This window comes from Colletotrichum spaethianum (assembly GCF_022836535.1).
Source record: "Colletotrichum spaethianum MAFF 239500 DNA, contig01, whole genome shotgun sequence".
NCBI classification, from domain to species: Eukaryota; Fungi; Ascomycota; class Sordariomycetes; order Glomerellales; family Glomerellaceae; genus Colletotrichum; species Colletotrichum spaethianum.
Genome location: NW_026054771.1, coordinates 715,987 through 734,451, shown reverse-complemented (window position 1 = coordinate 734,451; position 18,465 = coordinate 715,987). Strand labels below are relative to the sequence as shown.

General features: G+C 54.8%; 5 protein-coding genes across 5 annotated transcripts; all 5 read right to left on the bottom strand.

Moving 5' to 3' along the window:
• Window positions 1-70: 70 nt before the first annotated feature.
• On the bottom strand, window positions 71-3,710 carry ColSpa_00191 (nucleoporin NUP120; the record flags this gene model as incomplete). Its single annotated transcript, XM_049266403.1, has 3 exons — window positions 71-909; window positions 960-3,017; window positions 3,068-3,710. The coding sequence occupies 3 exons, from the start codon at window positions 3,708-3,710 to the stop codon at window positions 71-73; spliced, it is 3,540 nt and encodes a 1,179-aa protein (XP_049122360.1).
• Window positions 3,711-4,255: 545 nt separating this feature from the next.
• On the bottom strand, window positions 4,256-5,416 carry ColSpa_00190 (DNA repair protein rhp51; the record flags this gene model as incomplete). The annotated part of the gene is made up of 3 exons (XM_049266402.1): window positions 4,256-5,067; window positions 5,118-5,265; window positions 5,324-5,416. The coding sequence occupies 3 exons, from the start codon at window positions 5,414-5,416 to the stop codon at window positions 4,256-4,258; spliced, it is 1,053 nt and encodes a 350-aa protein (XP_049122359.1).
• Window positions 5,417-6,335: 919 nt separating this feature from the next.
• ColSpa_00189 (heat shock protein) lies at window positions 6,336-7,001 on the bottom strand (the record flags this gene model as incomplete). Its single annotated transcript, XM_049266401.1, has 1 exon — window positions 6,336-7,001. The coding sequence occupies one exon, from the start codon at window positions 6,999-7,001 to the stop codon at window positions 6,336-6,338; it is 666 nt and encodes a 221-aa protein (XP_049122358.1).
• A 2,132-nt stretch (window positions 7,002-9,133) lies between these two features.
• ColSpa_00188 (zinc finger CCCH domain-containing protein) lies at window positions 9,134-10,411 on the bottom strand (the record flags this gene model as incomplete). The annotated part of the gene is made up of 3 exons (XM_049266400.1): window positions 9,134-9,748; window positions 9,796-10,278; window positions 10,361-10,411. 3 exons carry the CDS (start codon window positions 10,409-10,411, stop codon window positions 9,134-9,136), a joined length of 1,149 nt encoding a protein of 382 aa, XP_049122357.1.
• A 60-nt stretch (window positions 10,412-10,471) lies between these two features.
• On the bottom strand, window positions 10,472-11,104 carry ColSpa_00187 (uncharacterized protein; the record flags this gene model as incomplete). The annotated part of the gene is made up of 1 exon (XM_049266399.1): window positions 10,472-11,104. One exon carries the CDS (start codon window positions 11,102-11,104, stop codon window positions 10,472-10,474), a length of 633 nt encoding a protein of 210 aa, XP_049122356.1.
• Between the last annotated feature and the right edge of the window lie 7,361 nt (window positions 11,105-18,465).

Sequence of the window (18,465 nt, the reverse complement as noted above, 5' to 3'; positions counted from 1 at the left end):
GTTCTTGGTTACTTGTACAGCTCTTTCCTTTTTATTCTTATTTGTGACCTTGTCTTGCTCATTCATGCTTCTACAAAATGTCCATAGCGTCATCCGCCTCGAAGCCGAACTGGTTGTTCTGGATGGCGGCGATCCTGTCCAGCTCGTCCTGATACTGCTTTCGCAAGTCGGGCAGTGTGACAACCTTGCGCTTGCCTTGAAAGTTCGTCGTCTCCCTCGAATTGGGAGGCGGCAGCTCTTCCGAAAAGATCCACGCCTGCTTGGGATCGACGCAGCTCAGGGCGTTGATAAGCAGCAGGTACTGCTTTGTCACGGCCGTGTCGAGAATGTCTTCGCCGATGAGCTTGTCGCCCTCGCCGGCGTGCTGCAGTTTCTGGATGCGGTCGAGCAGCACGGTGGCGGCGCCGCGGTAATCGTTGTGTTTTATCCTCCACGAATAGAGGATCTGGTGGTATGGGATGCCGCTGAGGACATCCATTGTTGTCTTGCACCTCTGGGATAGGATCTCGTCAATCGAGTCTTGCAGGCCGGGGAACGGCAGCGACATGAGCTCGCTGTTGTGGTAGGATTCACACATCTTGTCCACCAGCTTGCGGAGGGACGAGAGCTGCATCGCCTTGTCCTTCATGGCCAGGAGGCTTGCGTGGGCAACGTCGAAGCGTGAGAGCACGGTGGCTGCGTTGAACTGGCGGCTGAGCATCTCACTCCTGACCAGCGCAGCTTCGGGGCTGGCGTGCGAATATTGGATGGCAAGGCCAGCAAACTCGATGACAAAAGAGTAGGCCTTGGCTTTCTCGAATAGAGCAACGATGTGGCAGTGATACCGAGCCGGTCCCTTGTTGAGCAGGTTCCATTCGGTATCATCTAGGAGACCGCTGCTGTGTCGGTCGACATCAACATCCTTCACACCTGCATTTCACGTCAGCAAGGATCGAAGCTGCAGGAAAGGATTAACATACTCATGCCAATTGCCGCTTTGCGGAAATGGAAGGCGGCTTGGGCAAAGTCCTTCAGAGCAAGGAAGACGCGGCCCTGGATGTAGATGGCGAAAGGCGTCTGGGTGCAGTAAGGCGTGAGCTCCAGAGCAAGGTCGGCCCGCTCTCTCCTAATCAGAGAACACTGGATAAGAGTGGGCGACACCTCGATGTCGCTGTTGGAGGCACAGAGATCCGTGACAATATCCGTAATGCTCGTCGCGAGAGGCTCATTTCGATTGTCGCCGAAACCGAGAAGGTGACCCACATTGCCTTCCAGTGCAGTAACCGTCTGAGTCTCGTCGCTCGATCGCTTGGAGGCACTTGGCGAACCAGAGAATGAACCGCTGCGCTCGTTCTTGTTGCCGATAGGAACAGTGATCTCGGTCTTGGAGAGCCATCGGAGCAGTTCTAACCGGCGGAGTGATTCAAGGAATTGTCTGAATACCGCGCCAACGTCGAGCCGCTTGGAAAGCATGTCTTCTTCATGCTCCCAGTCGAACTCCATGTGCACCAACAACAAAATCTGACTGAAGATGACAGTCCATTGCAGGTCAATCGTCTCCTGGACAGCCTTGACGATCAGCTTTCTTCCAAAGTCTGTCAGAGGTTGGCGGGCTTTGCGGCCGCCAGAGTCGTCTGTAGCCGCAATTAAGCCAGATAGGCTCTCGTATAGATCCATTGTGACGCCAATGTAGTTCTGTCCCAGACTCTCGATGACCTGGGCGCAGTCTTCTTCGCTCACGGTGCGCCACAGGGCGGTGGTATCGAACAGATATTGGATTCTCTCGTAATCCGTCCTTGGCGTCTCCTCAAAGATCTCGGGTCGCAGTGCAGCCGTGCAAACCTGTTGGATGCTGTCGGAGATTGCATCGAGGAAGCCAACTCCTGTAGCCACAAGGCTCGCCACCTTTTGTGTCCCCTCGTCCGGCCGCGATAGGTTGTAGTACAACCGCTCTAGTGCGCTACATTCTCTGATGGCGGAGATGGCATCGGCACAAACAACCCACGTCATATCGGAGTCTGCGTCAAGGATCAGCGCAACCGCTTCACCACGCTGCTTGTCCAACTCGATAAGAAGGCGATAGAATCTCCGCCATTGGGTCTCGCTGCTGGCTCGGAACTGCTCGTAATCCATTCCACCAGCCGAGTTTCGATCCAAAGACGCTGTTGAGGCGAGTATGGAACAGATGGACTCTGCCAGGCCTTTCTGGCTCTTTGAGGTGCTGCCCTCCTTCTGAGAGTAAAGCCCCTTTTCGTAGATAGACAGAGCTGTTTCAAGGGTCGCCTTGGTGAAGCGCCCAGGCGCGAGGATGAGTTCCAACCACTTTTCGGTTGGGTCCGTCGGGTCAGATGGCCCGGAAGTTGGTGCTGTTGGGTAGGTTGTATCAATGTGAACCGACGCCCATTCGCTTTCCCAGGACTCGGTGATACTGTCCCTGTTGAGATCGAGCTCCTGAACCCTGTACGTCATGTTGTTCTTCCACAGCGTCCACAACTGAATCCCACCATCGGCCAAATTTGAGAGTACAAAGTCTGCCAAGGTCCACACATCTGATAGAGAAGGTGACGACGGAACAAGCGTTGTGTCAGGGAAGGCATCTTCCACGTAGACGGTGTCACTATCGCGGGCCTTGATGTTCCAGAACTTGAACTCTCCCGCTCCGATGGGCGAGTATGTTGCACACATTCGGCTGCCTGTGCCGTCGCCAACCAGCTGCAGAAGATTTGCTTGCGTCGGCTCGATCTGCCACTTGCCGACCTCCTGGGGGTTGCGGTCGGCGTTGAGAATGTCTCCAGTGAACAGAATCTGGCCGGTCCGCAGGTTCCAGATCCGCATGCGGTGGTCGAGACAGACTGTGAAGAGGAAGGTCGCATCATCCAGGCCGAGATCCGTCACCTGTATCGACGTCGCAGCGCTTGCATCCATGTGGATGTTGCGGTATCGGATGGTGTGGTTCTGTTTGAAGGGAAGGTAGCTGCGAATGCCCTGAGCCCAGCCTTGCGAGTTGTAGATCGTCTCTTTCCAAGGGTTGCTTGTTGCTTTGGTGTGTTAGTTACGAGCACGACTACATCGGGAAACAATGACCTACAATCCTGGGTCTTATTCCGGTCCAATCGCACGAGGCCACCATCGTGTAGAGAAATAACAACCTGGTCGGTGCTCGCAGCGACCATGCGGTGCGGGTGCTTGAAACCGAAAACCTTTGGCTGGTAGACCTTGCAAGCATCACCCGGGCCGGCCTCGATTGCGGAGCGCTTCCTGAAGAAGTCGGGTCGCAGGGTGAAGGAGTATAGAAAGTTGGACTCGTCGAGAACGAACATGGATAGCGCATCGTGTTCCCGGGGATCAGCGAACGCTACGCACGACGGCTGGATCGGCACGGTGAATCGAAAGTTAAGGACGAGAGGCGCATCAACGACCTTCTCTTGGCGGCAGGTATCAACAACGCGGAGGCTCAGGACCAGGCCATCCTCCAGTAACCTCCACAGAAAACTGCGCGGTGCATCGTGCCATTTGCGGTGGTAGACGGACGAAGCAGGCGCCAAGTTCTTCAGCCGGAAGGCAACCTCATCTTCGCTGACGTTCTTGTCGCCGTTCGTGAGCTTGCGGGTCGCGCCCCTGCCGTTCGACGTCAGCGAGGGGACGCGGATGTTGACGATGGACGAGGCGGAGGCCGGTTCGAGATTGAGACGAGTCTCTCGGTAGAGGTATTGGGTGTCTGCGGAATCCATGTTGGTTGCACCCCCTAGCCTGTAAAGACCTCTAACGCCGTCGAAGAAAGGGAAGAGGCCGCAGAAATCGCGGGTCGGGCTCGGCGCATTAAGCAATCGTGCGACAGCAAAAGTTCGTCGCGATTCGAGTTGATGGAATTTCCAGTTTGAAGGCTCCAACGCGCTGGTGGGGCTAATCCCAATACAGCAACCAGCTTGGTACAGTGTCGTCGGACAGTGCTGCTGTCTGTGCACGGTACATGTGTTGACGCAGGAACAACAGTGGCCGGAAACCATTCAGTCACCAAAATTCTGGGCATTGTGTTGACGGGTAAAATTGATTGATTTGTTTCGTTTGAAGCTCATAATCTTTTCTAGCAAATGCTCAGGACCTGATTTGCTCCAGTTGAAGCAGAAATACCACGACTCCCCCGTAAAAGAATCTGCCGTCCAACGCCAGCACCAATGCATGCCATCTTTCCCAACCAGGGCGTATCAAAGCTCACTCATATGCGCATAACACCATTACCGCCGCTCGCATTCAGTCACGTATCAGTACACGTCGCCTAATCCTTCTCCAAGTCCTTGGGACTGGGGTCGCCAATGCCGTCCTCGTTGATCGCGAACAGACAGTCACTCTCGGGCAAGCAGGGACTGTCATAAATCTTGGCGACACGGGTCTCGCCACGACCCTTTCTCAAGCTGATTCTCGTCGTACTGGCGTGGGCAATAATGTTGCCGCCGATTGGCTTCTTCGGGTCGGGGTTGAACATGGCACTAGGTCCGCCATCAACCTGCGCAACGACCTGATTCGTAATGACGACAGCAATGCCAAACTCGTCAGCGAGACGTTGAAGCGTGCGCATAAACTTGGCAAGATGGGTCTGTCGCGAAGACAGTTCACCTCTGCCCAAGAAGTCGGTTCTGTAGAGTGCGGTGGCACTATCGACAATGAGGAGGGAGAACCGCGTCTCGCACATCATGGCACCAGCCTGCTGTAGGAGCTGGAGTTGATGGTCCGAGTTGTACGCACGCGCGTAAGCCACATTATCCAGAACTTCCTCTCCAGAAAGACCGAATCGGTTGGCGACGGCGAGCAACCGGACAGGCCGGAATGTGCCCTCGGTGTCAATGTACAAGCACTTACCCTCGCCACCGCCCATGTCGAAGGGCAACTGGCACGTCACCGCAAGCGTGTGGCAGATCTGACTCTTTCCCGTACGGAACTCTCCGAAGAGCTCAGTCACCGACCCGGTCTCGATACCACCGGCGAGAAGGGTGTCGAGCTGCTTCGAGCCCGTTGTGATGGAGATGAGCTCACTGCGTCGTTGATGCATCTCTGTGGCAGTCGTGAACCCCATTGGCACGAGTTTCGAGGCTACATGATGGGTCAGGCAATTTCTTTCGTGTAAGGATTCCCAGGCTTACCTTCGGCGAGGATCTTGGTGGCCTTCTGTTCGGAAATGCCCTTGATCTGTTCGAGCATTCGGCGCGGGGTGTACGCGACCGACTCTACCGTGTTGAAGCCTCCATCGACCACCATTTGGATATCACGCTTCGTAAGACCTGCAACTCCCTATCCACGACACCAAATCAGCGTCGTTCGCGTTGAGAGCGGATTCGCGGGGACATACCTCAAGTGCAGAGAGTGGCGTTGGCGCGCCAGGCCCGGTCATGCCGCCCTCGTCGCCATTGTGACTCTCCTCGTAGCCGTCCGGTTCAGCCATGGTGCCTTGAGAGGTGGATATTGTTTCACTGGCTGATTTTAGGCGTAGAGAAGACTGCGAGCCGTCAAAAGTCGGGTTGTGCGAGCTACGGGGGAAATGTTGATGGAGGAGGCGAGCGGGCTCTTAAGACGCGTCAGGCAGGACCGTGGGTGGCGATGGGCGGAGGAGAAAACACGCCAAGTCACGTGCTGCAATTAAGAAGCCTGCTCGCCCCGCCGTGTGCCTGGAGTTAGCGTCCCGCTAGGACCCTCGGCTTCTGTATGCGACGATAGGTTCCCGATCTTCTGCCTGCCACGCTTATGCGTGTGATGTGCCAGGCCGAACTCTCCATGCTGGCTTGTGCAAATTCACAGCTTTCGTGGTGGACAATCCATTTCTTTCCAGAGGTTTTGGGGCTTTCCTACGTTGTTTTGGTGTACTTGGCTTCATTTTTTCCACTGCCTCCTCCCAGCTCACCGGGCCGGGGCAGGTTTGTAAGCTCAGGCCAATGCTCAGTTTCCGACTGACAAAGCACTTTAAGCTCAAGATCGGCTCATTACGTTGTCTATATCTTGAGCTTCCTTCCGGTAAGGAAGGACCAACCTGTTCATCATGGCAGCATCGTCTGTTATTAGTGTATCACGTTTTACACGAGAGAGAACCAATTGTAGTTTGTAAAATATTTGATTAATTGCGAGCTACAAAGCCAGAAGAGAACTGGGATCCCCTCAAAGCTATCATTAACAACTCGGCATCGCGATGCGAAAGTAAAACCCGAAAACACCTAGCCATGCAAGAATCCGATTTGTCAAATGCTGTTTCCTCCTCGAAGCGCAAATCCCTAACGTCGTCAAATCCCTCGTCGAATGTTGCTACAGTTGATCATGTTGCGGCGGTCATGATATTATCGTTATGTGTGGTGTGAGTCGCATCATCCACTTTAGTTGACCTGGATGCGGCGGGTCTCGTGCTTGGGCGCCTTGGGGACGCGGATCGAGAGGATGCCGTCCTTGAAGTTGGCCGAGACGGAGTCCTGCGAGATTTGGCCGGGGAAGTTGAAGACGCGGCTGAACTCGCCGACGCTGCGCTCCGAGACCCAGTACTTGGCGTTGTCAACGGGCTCCTTCTTGCCGGAGGCGGACTTGTCCGTCTCGGAGACGGTCTTGGAGTTGTTGGTGTCGTTTTCCTTCTCGTCCTCGACGGTGGGCTGGTGAGAGGCAGAGCGCTTCTCGTTGCCATCGGTGATGGCGCCGCTCATCTCGGCACCGTTGCCCTGGATGAGTCCAGCAGGCGGGGTGCCGGCGGTGTACGTCCTCTCGACGCGGCCGCGGATGTGGAGAGTGTGAGGGTCGGTGAACTCGATCGACACATCGTTCTTGTTCATGCCAGGGAGCTCGCCGTGCAGCTCATAGGCGTCCTCGACCTCGCGGACGTCAAACTTTGGCTGGAAGGTCGGGACGTGGTTGCGGTGGGTGCCGCGGGCGCCGCCGTTGCCGTTGGCGCCGCCGGTGCGGGAGTAGTTGTCAAAGTCCTCGAGGAGGCGGAAGAGAGGAGTGAAGGAGGCGTCGGAGGGGGTGTTGTAGAAGTTACGGGGGAAGAACGCCATTTTGATAATGTTGTTGTTTGGAATGTGGAAGTGTGTAAGTGGTTGTATCGTGACTTGTTTGCGAGCGAAGAAGTTCGCGAAGAATGTTGCGATGGAGTGTTGAGTTTTGTAGAGTTGTTTGCTTGTTATTTGTTCTTGTTTGATCTGATCTGGTGAGAAGAAATCCAACCCGATGAACGGGGTTCAAGACGGTCGATTTATACACTTGAGGCCGGCACTGCCGTGCCTTCCCCAGAGTTCGGGAACCATCGCCGATGGATCCAAGAGTATGGTGCGAGGTGCTTCGAGAAACAACTCGGACGTTACGGAAGGAACGCGGACGCACCGGGGATTGCTTCTAGAGAGATCCGTGTAAGCAGATGCCTGGTGGTGATGTCCTCACGATGCTTCCAGGAGATTCGGTACTTGGAAATCACTGGATGCTTCCAGCACCTTCTACGGTTACGCCACCAGTAACAGCGGTCACTCACCAACACAAACCACACATGGTTGCAAGAAACTTTTCGATGCTCAACTTTGACTCCATTACATCAGATCACTGACAGAATTCACAAATCGCATCATGCCGACATCACCATGGCATCTCATGACATGACCTTCGAACGCTGTCGAAGAGCTTCACGTTGCCGAAGCCTTTCGGACGGGTACGTTCCCCTTCCATTCTCTTTCGCTTAATTTTTAGAGTTTCGGCCTCTGACCGGGATAGAGATGGGTCCCGCAACCGCTGCAAAGACGCAATTCTCGCGCCCAGCCAATCAACCTCCGTCCCTTGACGTCAAACAGATGGTCAATGTCGGGGAGCCCCCGCACCCGCCCCCCTAGCTTGGCTGGCTTTCGAGAGTTCTGGCCATCCAGTGTCCAGGCCCCCCCTCGAAACCAAATGGCCAGGTCCAGATGCTTCCATTTCAGCATTCGCGGCCCCCTTCCCTCGGTTGGCCTCCTCATAGGGTACGGAGTGTTCCGTTTCGGTCTTGACCTTATCTCCCAAGAGCTTGTCAGGACCTTTTGTCAATGTGTTCACGATATCTTTGCCTCATGCACGAAGCCGTTTCAAGAAAAGAAGGGGGCTGAAGAAGCGCCTAGCCTACGATGGCCCGAGTCAAGCATAACCCAGATCTACTTACATGGCGTACCACCGTCGGCCTCAAGGTTTCGCTTTGAGGAGGTGGGGAGCGGAAACAGGCTCGCTTCGATGCCTCCGGCGCGAGAGCAGCCATGCCGACGAAGTGGGAGAATCGAATCCCCATGAAGTCGTCGAGGAGTCTCTGGCACCCCAGCCCCTCGGAAACGGAATAGGATGGAGCCCTTGGCCAGAAAACACGCTCAGCAAACCCTTGTATGCAGTGTAACGGTACGACCCTACTCTCGTCTTCGCCCGTAGGAGTGCGCTGCTTTTCCAGTCAATATTAGTTTGCAGACGGTCACCCGTTGCGCCCCTCGCTGTAGTATTCTCATACTCGAAGATGGCATTTTGTATGCGTTGACAACATCAGGCAGGCAAATCGGCAATCGAACGGCACCGTGGCCGCGGGTAAAGCGTGCGCCGTATTGCCCTGTCAATTAAGGTTCAAAGCTGCAGTCCAGCTGTGATCCCGACACTCGTCCGGGTTCATCCCGTCCAGGGTCAAGCCACAGTTGTGGATGTCGCCACCGCGGAAGTGCCACAGTTGATCGACGACATGTCTTGGAATCACGTTGCGAAAGGTAACTTATCCAACTTTTTTCTTTTCTTTGGAAAGCGTATTCGCTCAAATCACCAGATCATGACTCAGGTCGCCAGGAAAGTCCGGAGCCGGCAGGAAACCTGCCCAACCGATTGATCTTGTCACACATTTCATTGGTAGTTATCGGTTCGCTCAGGCAACTACAGTTTCTCCTCAACTCCAAGCCATATATAGTATACACGGAACTCTCTCGCAGAATTAGGTAGTCAGATTAGGTACAATGAGAACCAGTGTCCAGGAAGCCATACATAGCAGCAATCGCCATGGCCTGCATGCGCCCATTGTTGTAGTAACATTGCCAACTCTTCATCAACCGTTATAGAGTCCGGATCCAAATAAACCTGATAACTAGAAGAAATGCTTCAGGATCATCATGTCGTCCGCCTAAAGTTCTTGGCGCTATTCGGCTTATTGCTGGTATTGTGGTCTCATGGGTGGATAGCCTGCAACCATAGCCATACCAGGTCGCATAGCCGCCGGCACAGATCCGGGACCGGGACTCTGCACTCTGTTAAAGAGTCCAATCAACCTCCGGCCGACCGATGGCTCCAGCTCCGTACCATCTCTTGCGATTTTGACTTCCCGGTTTGAGTTCCACGGGTTGCGCAACCCTCTGGTCCGATAGAACGGCAGGCGTGCGGTCGACAACCATTCGAGCTTGAATGGCTTGCCCCAAGCCTTCGTAGTGCCGTCGACTTCCTGATTCCCGCTCTTCCTGCTGCTCGCATCGCTCTGGTCCACGTCTTGTTCCTCCTCTTCATCCCCGCTGTCTCCGTCCTCTCGTTCTGCTTCCCAAAAAATAGTTCCCCTGGCCGAATCATCAATAATCCTGCCCTTGGGTGCAAACTCGGTGGGTTCGGTTGGTATCGCTTTGGGCAAATCAACATCGTTCGCGGACTGTGCCTTGGGAGCAAACTCGATCGCAGCCGCAGGATCTTCGTTTATCTGGGAGGTCATTCTCGCGTATCCAAAGTATTCGCCCGATTTGTTCGCAGAAAAGACAAGGTATACGCTGTCAACAGCCTAACCTGGTTAGCTGATGCTGAAATTAGAATGTATGGCACACTTACGTTGAAAGCAGCATTGAGGGTTTCCTCGTTGTGTGACTGGGTTGCCCAGATGCCTGTTCTGACACTAAGCTCCAAATCCTCAACAGTCAAGCTCTTCAAGATGAAGAACTTGTCCTTCTGAGGTGTCGTCTCGACGCCGGCGGCGACTGGTTTGACTTCGTTCGTTTCAGACACTGCGTCTTCTGTCGGGTTCTCCGTAGTTGCCGGCTGCGTCGTGGCGTCGTGAGGGGTTTGCGACCCGGAAGATGCTGCTGGGCCGGTGGGTGCCGTAACACCTGTTGCACCTTCAACAGTGCTCTTGCGCAGGCGACTGACTAGCCGTACGGACTGGAACTTGGAGTCGTGCAGTTTTTGCTGAGCCGTCACGCAGGTATGTTCGTCTTTGAAGTTTGCGAATGCGCAATTGCTCTTCGATATCAAGAATAGGGATTCGAGGCCGCTCGCTTCTTTGCACACGTGGTGAACCAAATGCATCAAGTCTGTCTGGGGTGGGAGGTTTCCGATCCAAATCGCATGGCCTAAATCTGTCAGCAATTTGCGTCCAAAGAAGATACGATTTGCTTACCGCTTTGGCGCGGCTTTCGCGGCGGGCCTCGAACAATACCAGACCGGCCATCACCCATGTCTATATTTTTAAGTCAGCAAAAACTTCTCGCCTTGAGGTTTTCAAATACAACTAACCGCTAGACTTGTGGCTTGGAGGAACATGTGCGCCATTGTGATCAATCCCGTTCGGAATCTGGGGTATGACTCTCGGGTCGCTATGTATCGCACTTCCTCCCATGTACTGCGCGGAGACCATTGAGTTTTGGAGAGCTTGGTTCTGAGAATAGTGGCTGGGCGGAGGATAGTAGTATCCTTGGGCAACATGGCTGCTCTGCGGATGGTTCATAATCATCTGGTTCGGGTAATACCCCATGTTCGGTCGAGCTTGTTGCTGGGTCGGGGAGAGCTGATTGGCATAATAGTGCTGCATCTGGGGGTGATGTGGCATGTAGTAGTGTGGGTTTCCCATGGGCATCGCCGCTTGGCCCGGATACTGAGGAGCCATCTGTGGCATCTGAGGCATCATCGATGGCGAGGATGTTGCGGGGCTGAATCGTTGCTGTTGATGCTGCTGTTGGCCTCCAGGCGCATAGGGATTGTGCCTCATTGCAGCCTGTGGCAGCGCATTCGCCATGCCGTTCATGTTGAAGGCGCCGGAGCGTCCAGTTGCGGGTTGCTGTGCCATGTCGAGTTGGGAAGAGAAGGCATGCTGTGGGGGCCCGTACTGCTGGTGCTGCGGGAGGGGGATGCCTTGAGCCTCCATCGTTGGTTTCTCGTCAAGGTAAAGCGGTGATACACCTACAGTGTTCAAGCCTTGGTGAGGATCCACGATAGGATACTCAGAGGCGTTGGAAGGGGGCTGAACATCTCCCATTGGTAAGGTGATTGCGCGACCTTGAGTCGGAGTTTATGCCGCCCACAAACTGTCGAGACCGAGTTAGCAAAATCTCCCAAACCAGTGACCAAGACCAACGGCGCCAGAAACGGGTCCGTCTGGTAGTTTATACCTTCGGTAAAGCACTAGTCCAAGCCTCCGGAGTTCTTAGATGACAACCTCTGGCGGAGCAAGCCTGAACAGCAAGGGAATGACGGATGAAATATGACGGGTGTGTGATTCTGAGCGCCACAGAGAGATTGAGCTATTTGCGGTAGAGGAGCGACTGCCCACGTTGTGGCCAATGTGGCTAGTTTGCACAGCCTTTGAAGGAAAGGGGAGGGGTTCCTCTGGTAAGTCACACCACCGAGCGTCCCAGGGTATATGTGGCAGTTAACCCTGCTCTGGTGAAGAGCGTGTAATGTGTGGCTCAATGAAATTCCTAGAAGGCGATCAGCTCGTCTGGGCGTCCAATACAAATGCAGAGAAGAGCCCGAAGCAGGGGGCACGGCATAGCCTTTGGTACCGGGGTATAGGGGGAGCTGCCGAACAGAGCGGGACGAAGAGACGAGACGCGAGGGGCCAGATTAGGGAACTCCAGGCATGCATATCGTGTGGAGAGGTGCGGCTTCAGTGAGGTGCAGTTGCCACTAAACGAGGGCTGTCTCTTACCTGAACTTCGGGGCTCCGAGGCAGGGGTTGCTGCTCTAGGCTGCCGAAGAGGAGTGGAAGATCCAGACTTTGCGAAACCCGGCTCCGACGCAGTGAGAACGAATGTAAGAGGATAGGCTCTGAAGAAAGATGACTGATGTTGCGCGCTGGTCTGAAGTACGCTCAAAGCGGATGGCCACCTTGGGGGGTAAAGGAACGAAAGCAATGCCAAAGCAGACCGAGTGATGAAGCTCTGCCGATTGAGTGACAAAGTTAGCGTAAGCGAGGGTTCAGCGAGAGGGTCTTGATATGATCGCGTTAGATCTGCTGCCGCTGCTGCGTGTTTGAATGACGGAGGCGACACAAATGGCTTGCTTGATCTTCAAACATCCAATGATATTTATGGACGAGGAAGGGCAAGTGCCATCATGATACGCGGACGGCGAAGAGAGGCAGGACAAACCCGTAGCGCAAGGAAAATGTCGAGTTACCGGCAGGCCGGTGGCCAAAACCCCAAGGGTAGGGATTCTTACAAAGACTAGTGTGGGTGTCCTGGGAAACCCAGGGTATTGCTGAGCAATATCGGGGCCCTGGGCAAGCGGCGACGACGAGCTGCCGAGGGTCGAGTAACGATGGAGTAATTGTGGGATGCTGGACGGGAAGATAGCACGAAATAGTGCCAGTCTCGAAGCTGAGGGGAGCTGTCAGATGAGGAGCGGAGACAGGTTCGGAGGGACTGGCAGTTGTACGGGTTGAACGCAACTCCGGGATGTAGGCGCTAACCACTTTGCCGCTCTACTCTGTGTCCGTTGCTGCAGTGGGATACGCCAACCAACGTCCTGGGAAGAGACCAATATGGCGGGCAGTACAGAACACTGTCATACACCGAGCTGTTGGAAGAGAAAAGACGAGACGAGACTGCGTGACCGGCAAGGCGAGATGGGAATGGCCGGGCCAGGCGATGGGTTAAGTGGCGTTCAGAGAGGGGTGAGCTTAGCTGAGTCGAGGTGTAAGTGTGGGAAATGAACACAGAGACAAAAACCGTGCAGCTGGAAGGCTTCATGGCCAGTTTGGCAAAGGAATTGACGTGGGCAGCCCAGTTCAGCCCAGATGAAATGGGGTCCAGGAAGGCTGGGAGGGGGTGATGGTAGAAGAGGCGGATTTGGGGAGCAGCGGGTAAGGGGACATCCTAGACATGGGAACGAACTGATGTGCATGGCCAGGTGCCCGTTCTGGAACACACAGCAGCAAATTGGATAAAGAAAGATGGGATTTTTTTTCTTCGGTTCTTGGCTGCCGCGCTGAGATGTGCAAGGGACACAGATGTGGTCGGGTGGCCCTCCCACTTGGCCGGGCCACAGAGCAAACTAGGCAAGGCAGCTTGGGTCTAGGGAACAGGGATGGACGGACAGAATTGATATATACGTAGATGGATACAAACAGCTCGGCAGTAGAGAAGATTTAGGAAATACAAGATAGAAAAGAGAGAAGACGCCTGTAGGCGAAGAAGCTCCCCTTTCTACTCGCCCTGGATCGAGTCGACTTGGCGGCGGCGGCGGCGGACAGAATGACTGACCAAAAAAGCCAGAGTACACACGCGCCCACACGGATACGGAAGAGGGCCGGCAGCGATGCCAGTAAACTGAACTGACAACCAGCAGGCCGCAGAGCGAGTGGAGGAAGTCGATGGAGAGTGACCAGTTTCGAACATTTGCCACTTGACCCGCCAGGTCATTTTCAATGTCAGGATGCAGACATTTCGTGTGTGAGAGTACTTCCCCTAGGTACTCTACTCTGCAGAGCACTGGCCACCGTTCGGGGAGGCGAGCATGAAGACAAGAGAGGGAAAATGAGATGGTCCAGCGAGAGCCAGAGTGTGAGAGACATGGACCGCGCTTGCTTGCCCACTCGTTCGATCTGGCTCCGTCTTGTTAGTCCCGTGTCTGGCCCGGCCCCGGCGCCCAGCCACATCGGTCTTGGGGCCATCCCCATTTATTACGACTCGCCTTCGGTACGTACTGCCCCAGAGTACTTCCCAAGGTACTTGACCTGTACAACAAATGGTACCTCCTCTTGTACTCTGCCACTGAAACTTTGCTCTTATTTCCACTGCTGTCATTATTTGTTGTTGTGGTTGTTGCTGCTGCAATTGATTGACGATGGCTCCCCGTCACTTGATGGGTCGCCAGCCCCAAGTACCAAACGGCTTGCCCGGCAGGCGAATACTGGAGAACTGTGCTATCAAAAGATAACCCCCCTTGTGAACGTAGGAAGGAATCTGCACACACCAGATTGCGAGACCCTTCAACGGATCATCGTCTGTTTCTCGTGAATTGCTTTTCTCAGCTGGGCTCTCGGGTACTGCTGCACAGCTGCGACACGGCGATGTTAGCCAGAAGCAAGCACTAAGCTGCGGGCAGTGGCACAAACACCTCCCCTCCCCTGGCTCAAGTGCCCTTCGGGCTCTGTTAATCCGCACCCCGTGCAAGCTTGATAACACCGCATATTAGCATGGTTCCGCTTTTGGACGACGGATATTCTGTGTCAGGTTGAGAATTCGGGCGGATATGCGCTTCCAAAGCCAATGAATAGAATGAAGCAAATCTCATCCAGCGGCTGCTGGCGGAGGTAGCCTGTGGAGTGTACGGAGGCCCAAATCTACAGTAAGCAAGCACGCACGGCAGGCTTGTGCCATTTTAACCTGGCTACACCAAGTTGAGGCATGTGGAAAGCCCCTTGTCTCTCTTTTTCATCCTTCGCCGCAACCTCCTTGTCACGACAATTTGAAATAAGGACTGGGATGCCCACTGGCACACCCACCGCATCCTGACCGTCGACTGTTCGCTGCGCTCTCTACTCCCTTGGGAGTCATGACGTCTTGGAACATGCCAGTTCAATACCGCGGGGATGAAAAGTCGCCAAACAAGTCCGGGGTGGCGCTCACAAAAGACTTCTGTTCACCGGCTCAAGCGCACCACGAAGCTGGCCAGGCCAAGATTGTCCAGCGGTGCGGAGACCTCTGCCCCTACCAACCAAGATTGCCGACGGGTGTTAGTGGATCAACAGAACGGTTCGAACGTAACTCTGGGATGGGCAGACCAAGAGTGCCCTCTGGAGGAGATAGCGAATCGGGGTTTCAGTCTCTTACGCAGTCCTTTTTTGCTGTACATTGACGTGCTTCGTCCAAGGAGTCCGGCATTCTCCTTCACTAACCGGGTAATCCAAGGGACGCAGTCGCGTTCAAAGTGAGATGGAGGCTCAAATTGCAGCGCAACCTGGGCCGGCCGTCAGCCGCAAGTTTGTAAGGGAGCTCTCCGTATTGTGCGGGGAGACCGGTGGTCTAGGCCTATCTCCCCTAACCCAGAGCCCGTACGGCACATATGGGAAGTCTCTGGGCAACAGAGGCCGGTCGGAAAGTCCTCAGCCCATTGGGTGGTCTGATGATCTAACAGCCCCCAAAACGTGTTTCTTCTCACACTGGGCCGACAGTGGTGAATGTACGAAGACCTGTTGGCCGGCAGCAAAAGGTCGCGTATGCAACGTGGCAACCAACGCGAAGGCGGCGTGGATCTCGTGAGCGCCGTAGGAGTAGCCAGCCAGAAAAGAATGGGTTATGGAACGATTATGAGGGAAAACAAGACCGAACCCTCATTAGGACCAGGTCCCACAATGAGGTACTTGTGAGGTCGACGAAATCTGCAAGAGGCTGATGTAGGCGCGGTCTGCATACGTAAAGTTGGAGTCATTCAAGGCGTTGGAGATGCAAAGGAGGCTCGAACGGAGGAGCGTATGGGACTCGGATGGAGATATCGGAGGGCGGGCGTCGGGGGGTATGCGACATGAGTTGACTCGAGGACGGGAAAACGCAGGGAGAAATGGGTTGCCGACACTGGAGCGGTGATTTCTCCGCCGACCAGTGGACGCGACTCAATTGCGACCGACTGCGGCAGGCATGGGATGGGGCGGGCGGTCCACTAGACGTCTTGCCCACTGTCACTCGTCAGCATCCACCGTCCCTGTCGTTGGAGTCGAGGTGCGTCGGCGGCGGCGCTGGGCGATTTGGACGGAGACGCGGACCAGGAAAGTGGATGGGCAACGAGATGGACGTGGGCCGGAACGGACACCATATGCACATGTGTTATCCACAGTGGGAAATCGGTCTGGTTGGGACCCCATACCGCCCCACGCTTCGAGGACTTCCCACTGTCCTGTCATGTCATGTCCAGCTGGGCCAGGAGACAATCCTTAATCCAGGGCGCTAAAAACTCTGTGAAGGCAGGAAACCATTGAGAGATTGTCCCCAAAGGTATCCGCAGGTGCTGGGAGGGATGCCTGCAATGCTGGAAAACCCGCCATCTTGTCTGCTCCCGCTTGCCAACTTGCTAGCCAACTTCCTCTCCGCCAAGCGAGGTTGACATGCCAAGCCAAGACTGAGGAAGCTCCCCATTCGCAATATCTGTACCTTCCACACACACATGCACACACGCACACACAACAGGAAACTGGAAGGGGGGAGGGAGGAAGGAGGGGTGGCCGGCAATATCCTGCTGGCCTACCAAGTTGGGGGACAGGGCCCTTCCTTCGCCTTGTTTTGCCTTGCCTTGCTTTTGCCCTGTCCCACGTTGCCTCACCTTCCTCAAGTCAAGTTGCATCGCTGCTGCCTTCGAAGGAGGGCAGTTAGTGTACACATACGAACCCGAGGTATACTCGGCCATGTACCGGCGCCGTACCTGTCCGTGTCCTGGGCCCCCTCCCTGTCGCCCCGTCCCCATCACCCTCACACCCCCCCCGAAAATCCTCTGTACACATAACAACCCAGCCTGGCCGTACCAAATTTTGACGACATGTCCAACATGGGATTCTCCAAACTTTTCGATTTTTTCCCAATATCCACTTGCATTGTGGTCCCCCCTGTTGACCCCCCCGTCTTGATTCACCAGGCTCGATCCCTTCTTCGCCAGTCCATTTGCAAGTCTTGGCCTTGCAATGGCGTGTCTTCTCCCGCAACCATCCCGAATGCCCGTGGCAAAAGGGTCCTCTCTGTCCCCCAAGAAGCTTCTTCCTCGCAGTCGATTGTCCAATCAGTTGGTCGCATTGCGATTGTTCACTCGAATGCGCTTCCAACCACCGACCGAACCCTGTGCCTGAACAGAGGGTCCTTACTCAATTCAGTGCATTCTTCTGGACCCAACCAGATGCGTCGCCTCCCGCGCAGCAGCCCATACATGCGACGGCCGGAACGTTCCCTCCGGGTCAAGAACGCTGCCCGCATATCCTGCACCACTAAGAGCTACCCGGAGACCTAACAGGTGGTTCAAAAGCATTGCCCGGATGCGCAAGAACACCGGCACGGCAATGAACAAGCGACAGGAAAATGTATCCATACCCGGGGTAGCTAGGCTAAGGATCCCGAACCACCGTTCGACACAGTCATACGCGCGGCCGGGGATTGCGGCTTGCCGGTCGACGGTTTCGCCACACACAACCAGGGCTCTAGCTTGACCGGTGCCGATCTTTAACCCTATCGGCACCGAGATCATCGTCGCATTGTGGCACGCATCCTCCAACAATCGTCACAAATCCCACATCATGATCTAGGGTGAGATCATGGCTAGAACCCTTCGAAGTAATACCGTCCAGGGTCTTTGAGGAACGTAACACAAACCCGCGTGATTCCGCCCAAGTTGCCATGATGAACAAGTCCAAGTTCTCTGGTAGGCACATATGGCTAAGCAACTGCGCATACAAGCCAGCAATGCTATCAGCCCACGCTACAGGGGTGTCAGAGACTACTCGGCCATCATGCAGAGCGTGCCGTATCCTCCTTTGAACTATTTCCAGGCACCTTGTCGTCCCCAGCCGCGGTACGAACTTCATCCTGACGACATCGGCGCGCTATTCTTATTTGTTTCAGCCGCTTCGGCACCATGATCCCATTCTGATTTGTGGCTTTTTGAGCATTGTCCTTGGAACCAATGCAGTCATGTATGAGCCAGTGCGACTTAGAGAGGACGACAGTCGACCAAGACATCAGGAGCTATCGCATTTTGCATCCCCTCAACTACTTGCGTTATCTCGTCACCTCATCTGATCCAGATACAAGACTATAAAGCAGTAGTAGAATGTGCAAACGCATCGCGTTCACGAATCTCCCCTCGATCCAGCGGCCATTCAACCCCTCGGGGAACTTCACCCCTATTTTGTCCTTGGCCAATACTCGACGCCACACTCAAATGTTGTGGGCCATCAACCGTGGCTTACAACTGGTGACATCGATTCGACGTCTGATTCGAAGCTCAAACCAAGTCGCCAGCAAGTCTGGCTGTCTTGTCGTCGAAACATTGCTTAGTCGCAACCTGGACCACATTCTGTCTAGTGCAGTGAAGCCTGCAATTGCGAACGCTAGGGCTCAATGCCGGTCCAGCAAAGCCTCAGCTACAGATACCGTCTGAGCATAGGCAGAGGTCATAGACATTGGCAGCTCCGTGCCTCAGCACCCGACATTTGTCGGCCGTGCACTCCGGCTAGTGGCGACACATCAAGACATCGCCTTGAGGAATTCTACGTAATATCAGTCGCTGTGTTATCCATGTCTCGAA